This window comes from Prunus mume, linkage group LG2 (genome assembly GCF_029339155.1).
Source record: "Prunus mume cultivar Tortuosa linkage group LG2, ASM2933915v1, whole genome shotgun sequence".
Classification (NCBI taxonomy): Eukaryota; Viridiplantae; Streptophyta; class Magnoliopsida; order Rosales; family Rosaceae; genus Prunus; species Prunus mume.
In genome coordinates, this window is record NC_142699.1 from 26,584,450 (window position 1) to 26,594,625 (window position 10,176).

The 10,176-nt window shown below is 36.2% G+C and overlaps 1 protein-coding gene across 1 annotated transcript; it reads right to left on the reverse strand.

Annotated features, from left to right (window-relative positions):
• Positions 1-456: 456 nt before the first annotated feature.
• CVL1 (CVP2 like 1) lies at positions 457-5,400 on the reverse strand. The gene is made up of 13 exons (XM_008226056.2): positions 4,849-5,400; positions 4,635-4,722; positions 4,184-4,255; positions 3,986-4,070; positions 3,785-3,889; positions 2,983-3,691; positions 2,688-2,881; positions 2,439-2,547; positions 2,178-2,326; positions 1,728-1,993; positions 1,136-1,211; positions 861-1,044; positions 457-768 (listed from the first exon to the last, which is right to left on the reverse strand). Exons 1-10 carry the CDS (start codon positions 4,876-4,878, stop codon positions 1,771-1,773), a joined length of 1,764 nt encoding a protein of 587 aa, XP_008224278.1. The 5' UTR covers positions 4,879-5,400; the 3' UTR covers positions 457-768; positions 861-1,044; positions 1,136-1,211; positions 1,728-1,770.
• Between the last annotated feature and the right edge of the window lie 4,776 nt (positions 5,401-10,176).

The following is a 10,176-nucleotide window of genomic DNA, read 5'->3' on the forward strand; positions in this document are numbered from 1 at the left end:
TAGCTATCAGAAAACTTCCTTTATTCTGTGCTTCTGCTCACTTTAGGTAATAAAAATTCATGAATTCTTTTCCCCTGTTATTTAATTTTAATGAAAAACTAGAAAAATAATCCCACCTTTCACGTTTTTAATGATTTTTTTTTTCTTGGGTGAGGGTTCTAATGCATGCGTTTGTTTTTGGTTATTTATTTGTCCACTTAATATAAAAATCATGGCAGTTTTCTTTTGTTGGCTGCTTGCACCTGTTCTAAGTGGTCCTTACGAGAAGGTAATCATGAGAATTTGGTGCATGCAAACTGGTAAAGACAAATGTGGAAATGCAACCCACTACAAAAGAAAGCAGTCTCTAAATCATGGTTGCTCATCCATATACCTGTCAAAACCTGTAAAAACTGACCCATGCTTTCCTAGTTTATTTACCAACCTCACAGTTAAAAAGGAAAAGCAGATGCAGAGTGGGGATGGGAGACTATCAAGAGCAGCTCCAACTTTTGCAGTAAAATCAATTGCCACAACAGGAAGATACAGGAGGCTTTAAACATATTTTCTATTTTTTCTTCTTTGACAATAGCCTCAACAGGCCTCCATCAAATCTTTTACTTCTTCTTTTGCATTTAATACAGAAAGGATGTAAGAAAATGATTATTTTGACCCTTTCACTTTCATTCACTCATCATATACATTCCTAATTCCTAAACACATAAAGAATCATGAATAAAAAAATCCTTCATCTTCCCACTTGGCTAGTTCTGGTTGGCTGAGATTATCCTGCAAGACAAAAGTTTTTAATGGTAAGCTTATGGGCAAGTAATTATTACCATAAGCGTAGAAGTATTCACTTTTTAACAAAATTATAGTACCTAATAATTGTGCAGAAGACGAAATGCTTGAGTTGCCAGTGGGGTAGGTATCTGTTAATTGAGTGACCAAATAATGCAGTGTTCTTACTGCTGAAACTGTTTCTTACTGCTAACCAACTGTTGTTACTGTACAACTTGCTGTTGATGTATAGAGTTAAACTGAACAAAATTGCAAAATTAACACCTGATAAGAGAAAGTAAAGGGACAAATTAGACAAAGCAAAACCAAGATGTACAGCAAAACCAAGAAAAGTCAAAAAGAAAAAAAGACTAACCTTTTTCGGTTTGTGGGCTAGGAGAAGTCTCCATCACCCTTCACGATTAGTTCTTCAAAGTGATTCCCGCCTGCAACTGGGGACCAAATTGTAAATTAGGAACAAAAACAAGCAAGAGATCTACTGCTCAAGAAAAAAGAGAGAAAAAATTTGAGAGACTTTCAGGTTACTTAAAGAGGCATCATTCCTCTCCTTCAATGAGATTTTTTAAAGGTATATTCTACAGGATGACAGATGTATAGATTGAAGGATCTGATTGAGCCGGACAGCGGTGGAGTTAAAAGGTTCCTATACCCACAGACAACCAGAATGCTCAGGAGTGTGACAGATGAAACTTTCATGAAACAAGGGTCAAATGGGAGAAAGGGAATGGGTCGCTTGAATAATTTAGGATGCAAAACCAATTATGGTTTGCAGGAAAGAAAAAAATGAACTTATTCAACTTGTATTGGCAACCTAGTGGAACAACTAAACTATAAAACTTTAAAATATAAAATATAATATATATATATATATATCTGCAAGTGAAACACACACTCAGACAACCATATCATTTGTGTGCAGGCATCAGAGAGGGAGAGAGAAAGCATACTTGAATGCAGGACCGGTGTGGGTCATCATTGTTCTCTCATCCTTCAGAAAAAGTTTAGCTCAGTATATCCATGAGAATATGGAAGAAGCTCCTCCACTTCAATCCTGGAACTAGAATAACTCGTGCTTTTCTTCAACCGGCTCTGGCTTGACTCAACCTCAGCCCAAAATACACCATAAACTGGTCTGTGATCTGAGAACCTAGATTCCCCACGGACATAAGATAATTGTTGGAGACCTTCACCATACCACAATATTCGATCACACCTTCACCGACAAAAGTGAACAAATTAGCATTGCAAGTTTTTGGTTATTGGCACGCCCATGCATAGGCTGCAGTACCAACTTTCATCATTTTGCTCTAAGATCAATCCATTTTTCTTCACTTTACACTCCATTTTCCCTTCTATTTCAAGCATAATTCTCCATACAGTAGGAAAGAAAGTCTTACCAAGCAGGTGTTCGACGTTTCTCCTTTGGGTGCATATCATCCCCTGCGTATCTGTCTGAGTTAGTTGAATACTTGTAAGTTGGTGGAAAATAAATCTTCCCCTCATTCCAGCCAGCAAAGACACGACCACGTTTCTGCTCTAGCCGTAACTGTCGAAAGAACCAATGTCAATTTATGATGAAACTTTTACTACTGCAGTAGTAAAGAACAAAGGCAAGGATTTAAAAACAGAGAAATATATTGAGGGACTTGAAAACATGCCTGGTCATTCTCTAACAAGGCCCTCCAATTTTGCATCTCAACTAACGCTTTAGCAGAGCGGTACGAGAGGGAAATTCGATAATTCAAATCCCCAAGCCATATAACTCGACTAGATAAGAAGTGAGAGAAAACATTATTAGTTTATTATAAGAAAATAATTGGGCAATGGTAATTATAAAAGAGGCATATACACGCAGCTGAACACTATAATGTAATATTTAATCAACGGTTGACGAGCAAAAATCTTACTCATGCTCCAGGATTGTTTCTGGGGATTTCAGTGCGCGGGAGCCATTAACCCGCGGAAACCTGGTCTTCCGAAGGATTTCCATGACATCTGAATTCCTTCTTAGTTCATCACCCTCCTTCTGTCCCGATGTTAAATGAGTACAAACAAAGCAAAATGTTGTATCGTGCAAAGACATACTTACTGAGATGGATCCCTGTTAATCCAAACAGAAAATTTGCATTTGCTAAGTTGATTACAATTGAAAAAATGCATTGAAAAGAATCAAAACAACCATATAATTAATTCAATCATTACCTTATTCCCAAGATAACCCATCAATCCTCTTCCAACACATGATACTTTCATGTTTTGAACATAATCCCTCAGTTCACTCCTGACCCATACTGTAAGAAAGATGCCAACCATTTGCTTGCTTGCAACTAAGTTGTACCTTGAATGCCCTCCTGGCATTCTATATCCATTTTCATTGGATGCAGATCCACCATAGGACATTGGTGAGAATAAAACAGTACTTGGTGAATCACCTGGTCCATTATCATCATCAGACGAAGCCCACCTGGAATAGTCACTTGGCCTTGAGTAGTCACTTGGCCTTGAGTAGTCACTCGGCCTTGAATAGTCACTTGGCCTATGACCCCATCTGAAACTGGGATCATAGTCACTTGGCCTGTGACCAAAGATCACCCGATCACAAACACTGAACCTTCGATCAAGTCGAGGTTGTGAGATTGAAGGGTCATTCTCCGTTCTCCAGCTTTGGGTCGCCTGGAATGATCGGCGTTGAAAAAAAGAAGAGCTCTTCTGCCTACTTGATCCTTCAAAATCTGCATGTAGTTCTACAATTGGATGAGGGATGGGAGATGGTGTATAGCACCCACTACCCCCGCTGGTACCGGGAAGATTGTTTAAAGTCTTTCGAATGAGAGCCAGCCATTTCTTGGCAGGGCCATTGTCTTCTGCTCCCAGAACATTACCAGCATTTAGGGGAACTATCTCTTGAAATCTGAAAGAGAGAAGTATACATATATCTTTTAGCAACGGGTCAATAACAGAGTTTGTTCAGAAATATGATAGCATATAAACAACCAAACCTTACCCAAGAACATAAATGTCTGCAGGAGGTGAGGCATGAAGCCATTCATCTAGTTTTAAATTACTTGGTGGAGATCTTCCAGCCACATTCCATGTAGCAACAAAAATGCTGCTCCAAATCAAAAGGAAGAAAACTTGTCAATAAATAATATATTAGATAAAGTACTTTATTAAGAACATTGTGAAAGAAGATATAGACATTTACCTATGGTTTTCTACATCTATGATTCGAGGATGGTCAAGATTCATTTTTCGTCGACGGACCTGCTCTGGGTTCTTGCTAAATTTCTCTGTGCAATAAAGTGAGAGAAAATAATATGAGGAAAAGAGACCAATAATGCCAAGTCTTGAGACATGAAAGAGAGGGGCTGATTCAAATAGTTTCTTTCAGATTATACCCAACCTGTCTTGCTTTTCTTAATTGTGCACGGTTCCCTCTCTGAGAAGCTAGTCCTGTATTCGACCTGATCACCTCCTGAAGAAGAAAATTATTGGCAATGCATTAATTTTGAGTTCAAAAAAGAAAACACAAGAGAGGTCAAAATAAGCACCAAAGAGGATTTACATGTTTCAAATTGGTTTCATATATAGCCAAACCAGATAGGACAATAAGAATAGCTATGAGAACGAAAATAAGTCAGAATTTAGAAGTTAGCATTTTACATTACTTCTAAAAAATAAGTCAATTTTAGAAGCTATAGCAGCATTTACCAATTACTTTTCTTTTTATAGTTTCTCTCAGTTTTCTGGAGTGAGCTTAAGATTATGTCACCCAGAACCCCAATAATGATTTAATAATAGCAAGAACCAATCATGTACCACATGGGTAAAGAAAACAAAGCAAAGATTTCGACCTCCAGAAACAACATCATCTGCCTGAAAGTCCTCAGTTTTGCTCTTGATATTGAACCACTTTCTGACCATTTTCTTTGACCATGAGAGCTTCACCAAACAACAAATAGAAGAATCAGCAAACCATTTCCAGAAATCAAAACAAAATAATAATAAACAAATTCATAAATTTTTCATTAAAATAAATACTTTTTCCAGCAGAAGAAAGTAAAAAACCTTGCTTTTCTTGGAATTCTCATCTCTCATTGTTTCACTATTACTTCATACAGCTCTGCAGTATTATTCTCTGCAATTCTTGGGCTTCTGGTTTTTTAACCAGTATCAGCCAAAGATACTCTCCCCTTCCCCAATTTCTGGGTTTTCACTCTGAGGAGCTCTAGACTATGAACAAGTTCAGTCCTTTGTGTTTTCCCAATAGCTCCTTAAACTCTCAGAAACAATAATAAAAAAAAGCTCCAAATATTGAAAGAAGGAGAGCAAACAACAAATGGGTTTTCTTGTTTTGGTCTTGTTGTGCTATGTATACACACACACTCTCTCTCTGGTTAAGTGCTGAGGCTCAGAGAAGCAAAAGAAGCGCAGAAGAATATGAAAGCACAACGACTGGAATGAGAAAGAGAGAGAAAGAGAGACAACGCTTTAATGCGTGGAAGTGAGATGAGATTCTGAAGTAGAACAAGACAATGCGGCAGACATGGAGAGAGAGAGAAGCGAAGCTTTCTCTTTCTCTCTCTTTGAACCAAAGGGCCTCGTTCTTAGTAACAACAGCAAAGTATCGAATTTGAACAGTATAAAGTGCCCAGAGACAGAGAGAGAGAAAGACAGAGTCTTTGTGGGCTTTTCTTTTTAATTTCTATTTATTTTTTTAATTTGAAAAATATTTTACCCCAAAGCTCAAGGCAGGCCCAACATGATGGGGCAACGGGCATGTCGTTTAGCTTTAGCTTCTGAACAGAAACGAGCCGGTCAGCAGAACAAAGGCTGCCCACGGTCAGCAAAGTGAAGGGCAGGTTTGAGAACCAGACATATACCCTCCTCCCCTATAGCTGTATCCTTCTACCCCATTTTGGTCTACCCATCAAAGTAAAAAAGCAGTTAAAGAAGGAAAAAGATAAAGGGAATGTATCTGCTCTTGTTCAAGTACTAATACTATATTTGTTTTCTGCTGCTCTTTTTTATTTTATTATTTTCTTCTTTTTGCTGGCAAAGAATGTTTGGGGTTGAAGAAATAGTGTCTTGGACAATAAACAAAACAAATTAATACATTCCCTACTTGGGTTTTTTGTGTTTTTGTGAAATTGTTGGGTTTTTGTGGTTTTGGGAGGCATTCAACTTTAGCAATGTATAAAATTCCCTCAACAAACTTCAATTTTTGTCCTTTTAGGTTTTTCCAAAGTTCCAAACTAATTTTTTTTTTAGCAATGTGGATGTATGTGTCATGTGTGCGATTCTCTATGTTGTTATTATAGATGAAATGATTGTGGATGTTGGGTTGGGAAATTGGGAGAATGTTTATTAAGCAATTTTGAGGCTTTCTTGGCTCAATCTAGGTTTTGTGTCTTTGGAAACATATGCAGCTGTCCCAGATTTTGGGTGTTGGGGTTCTCTTTTTAATTCTTTAGAAGCTACCAACTTATAAAGATGTGAGCTTTTTTTTTATACAAACGATATTGGGGGAGGAAGGTTTTCTCACATACACACTATCAAGGTGTCGGATTCGAACTTGAGATCACTTGTCTGCAAGTCAAGGCTCTTTCCACTAGACTAGACCACGTTAGCATATATTTGAATTTATATAACATTATCTTTAATTTTTATTTTCATTATTATAATTATTATTTGCATGGGGATCTTTTGACTTAGAAGGCATTTGAGCAATATTTGTGTGGTCACACAAAGTGTCCTACTTCTATAGTTTGATGTGCCCGCCGCCCATGCCAAGCTCTAGCTCTTCTTGAGCCTTCAACAACAACATGTTTGAAAGCCAGTCTTTGAACAAAACAAGGTCTTTTCCCTTTTTGGTTTAGGATAGGCTCTCAAATTTGAAGTCTTCAATTTTTTTTTTTTTCCCCAAAAGTTTGAAGTCTTAATTGACCGGTAATAAACTCTTAATACCCATGACCCCATAAGCATCCAAGAGGCAGAGAGAGCTTGGCTGTCTCTTGCATTTTGTATTAGTTGTTGCAAATCCTCATGATTATTATTGGGTCTTAAACCATTGATTAGGGGCATACTTTACATGTTTAGAGGACAAAATGTATTGTGCAAACGGCGGAACAATTGTTGTTGGGGGCACCACAAAGGCATAAATCAAAATCCACCCACATTCCAAATGGAAATCCTTAATAGCTTCATTAGCCTCCACTAACTACGTGTAGTTTTTATGATGACCAATTGGTCCCAAATAGATATGCAAGATTGGGACTTGCATATAAATGCATTGTTTGCCTTTGTTATGAAGATGTAAAGCCCAACTGTACCACAATTTCAGGCTCTAGCAAAAATAATTAGTAATAAATTCAAATTTTCAACATTGGAAAAAAAAAATAATAAGTACCACTAAATTAAGCCATTCTACCTCTATCCATGTGGGCAGGAGTTCGAAACTCCCAAAACCACACGTGAATATTTGTGTGTAAGCCTCCTTCCCACAATCGCTTGTACTTAAAAAATAAATAAAACAAATTACAAACCCTTTGAAATAGCACTTAAAATAGCATACATAAAAAGACTTCCACTCAAAAACCTAAGGCATCCACAACCCCATTTATATACAGAAAACAATTAGGCCATGTTTTAGCCTTTTTCATTCTTTTTGGTCAGACAGTCCATGTTTTAGCTAGGCTGAGCTCAATCATGCTCAATATCCGCAAGAGAGTCTGCCACCAAATTACTTTTCTCAATCCAAAGTTTCCATTTGGGTTAAGGCCATGAAGTAGTAATGAGTGAACTTGCAAGTTTAAAAACTTAAAAGAAAAACTTAAGCAATTTTTTTTTAACTAGAAAATGATATCGTATGCGCACTACCCCAAGTTTCAAAAACATGTAATAATGAGTTTACTTCCATTTTGCTCATCAAGGTTATCTAATCAGCATTAAATCATTTAATCTTCATGAAATGGTTGGTGAATTATGTGCTTTTGCTTTTGTATGGATGGATTTTAGGGCGACATTGTTTTCAATTTGCTTCTGCTAATGTGGGTCTTAGGGAATGATTTGAAGCAATAACGAGAAAAAAGTTAATACTGAAATAGTGCAAAGGAACATGTAAAGTGAGAGATTGTATCAAACACAAAGAGCTAATGGGCCATCCCTTGTAATTGGATATCTAAAGGGAAAAAACCTCGAACAAAGTGGCCCCACTACGATTGGAAATATACTTCATTCTTCTCCACTTTGAGAACCTTAACAATTGACGAAGGATTTCATGAAAATTCAAATGGGTATCTAACAGAAATCATATTCTTTTGATTCAATGAATACATGATGAAAAGAGGGAAATTTTGACATGCATACTCATCAATATGCGGATATTGTAAGCATATGAAAGGATGCTAGTATATAATTGTTTTTTCGTCCATAAATTTGGTTTGGTTCTGTGCAAATAAATGATACCATAGTGTATTTTTATGTAAGCGATATTGTGGGAAGAGGGGGGAGGGAGAAAAATCAAACACATGACTTTAGATGTAGGGATAACTGCTCTTAACCACTTGAACTAAGCCCTTTGCAATTGGGTAGCAATTTTGGCTCATCTTTTGGTCATATGCACTCAAGTGCAATATTGCACAATTTTTTCACTCACATAATGAGTTTTAAAATTACTGACCTAATGAGTTTAGAGTAAAGAATAAAGAAAGTAAAACTTAATAAGAAACAATAATTATTAGTTTAGTGGTATTTCTTTTTATACACAGTTGGTTAGATAAATAAAAAAATTACGGATATTCAAATTGGTACATAATTTCCTATTTATTCTGACTTTTTTGCATGAATAATCTTTGAAGGGAATATTAGAAAAATAGACCATAGCTCCTAAACGTTGAATATGGCATCCCAAATTCATAGAATAGGTCCTACAATAGACCTTAAATTCAAAAAAATTATCCATGATTCTATAGAACACAAGCATTCCAATTTCATGAAGTGGTATCTAGGGAACACCACGTTCATGGATTCAACCAAGCCATAATAAATACATGATTCTGAAGACAAATAATGGTATCTTAGAGTTGATCGGATATCTTAGTCCCATCCCACCCATTGACTAATGAGAGCAAAGGGAGTGGGTATAAACAACCCTTGGCTAAACCCTTCCACAGTTCCAATGAGAGCAACTAATGAGATCAAAAGTGATGAACTGGTTTTTTCAATCAGCACCATCCATTCTGGTTGAGAATTGACACAAGGGATGACATTTCTATATAAAGGATATTCCAATTCCCAAAAAATATCACTCTTTCTCACTTTTGCTATTAATTTTATATTATTGATATATCAATTCCAAATTGATGGTGGGATGCATTATGCTCAACAGTTGATAATCATTCATGCGCTTGTACAAAATGCATATTCAATTAAAGGCAACCGAAGATGGTTTTATAATTAAAATTAGCATTAAATTTAATTTCCACATAATCATACATTGGAATAGAACATGATGATGACTAATTGTATCCTAAAGAGTAAAGATTAAAAGATGCATTTGTTCACAAACTGTGTGTGTATGAGATTGCGTTGTCCCAATAAAATAAGATTCATGCAAAATAGGTCAATAAATCATAAAGAACTCAAAGAAGATTTGGTACTGCTACTTTTTCTTTTTTGTTTCCTGAACTACCCTCCTCCCCCTTTGGCCTTGGTGAATCTAAGGCCAAATATAATGAAGATTTACGAGGCAGTCAAAGGTATGCAGCATTTGATTTTCTTCCAAGATTCCTTATTGCTTTTTTTTTTGTTTTCTTTGTTTTGTTGGCTTTCAGACCCATCCCCCATTCTTCTTCCTTCTTTTCCTTTAATGAGGTTTGTATCCGTTTTTAAGACAAGGTTTTGTTCTTTGTTTTCAAAATGTGACGAAGCTTTCTCACATGTCACTGTCTTTGGCATATTCTCTTTCATAAACAAAGTTCATTTTACCTCTGCATTTGTACCCAATAATATATTTATTTGTCCCTTGGATGTAGACCTCTCACTCTCACATACGTTTATAATCCCAGACTACAAGAATTTTGGTGTTTCCTTGCTTGTTTTTAGTCAATTTTTTGGATGAGATTAAAATTATATAGGGTTAGGAATGTATAAGAATGCTTGTGATTTTGTAACTAATTCATCAGGGAAAACAATTTTAAGAGAAATTCTTATGTGTCTTGTACATTGTGTCAAACTTTCACACATCAAGTATATGATGCATCGTAAAGAGTGAGATTTACATTGTACTTGTGAAAGTTCGACGAGGTACCTATCCGACGAGCAATTTTTTTTTGCTTCAATTAATTAACATATATGGTCGGATTAAATCTTACAAATATTAAGATGATCATGAAG

What these genes read in the sequence shown, in the direction of transcription:
- CVL1 (XM_008226056.2), bottom strand. Translation starts at nt 4,878, where the DNA reads ATGAGAGATGAGAATTCCAAGAAAAGCAAG. An exon ending in ATAGATGTAGAAAACCATAG is followed by an intron (nt 3,890 to 3,985) that starts GTAAATGTCTAT and finishes GATTTGGAGCAG; the next exon opens with CATTTTTGTTGCTACATGGA. An exon ending in GCAGACATTTATGTTCTTGG is followed by an intron (nt 3,692 to 3,784) that starts GTAAGGTTTGGT and finishes TCTCTCTTTCAG; the next exon opens with ATTTCAAGAGATAGTTCCCC.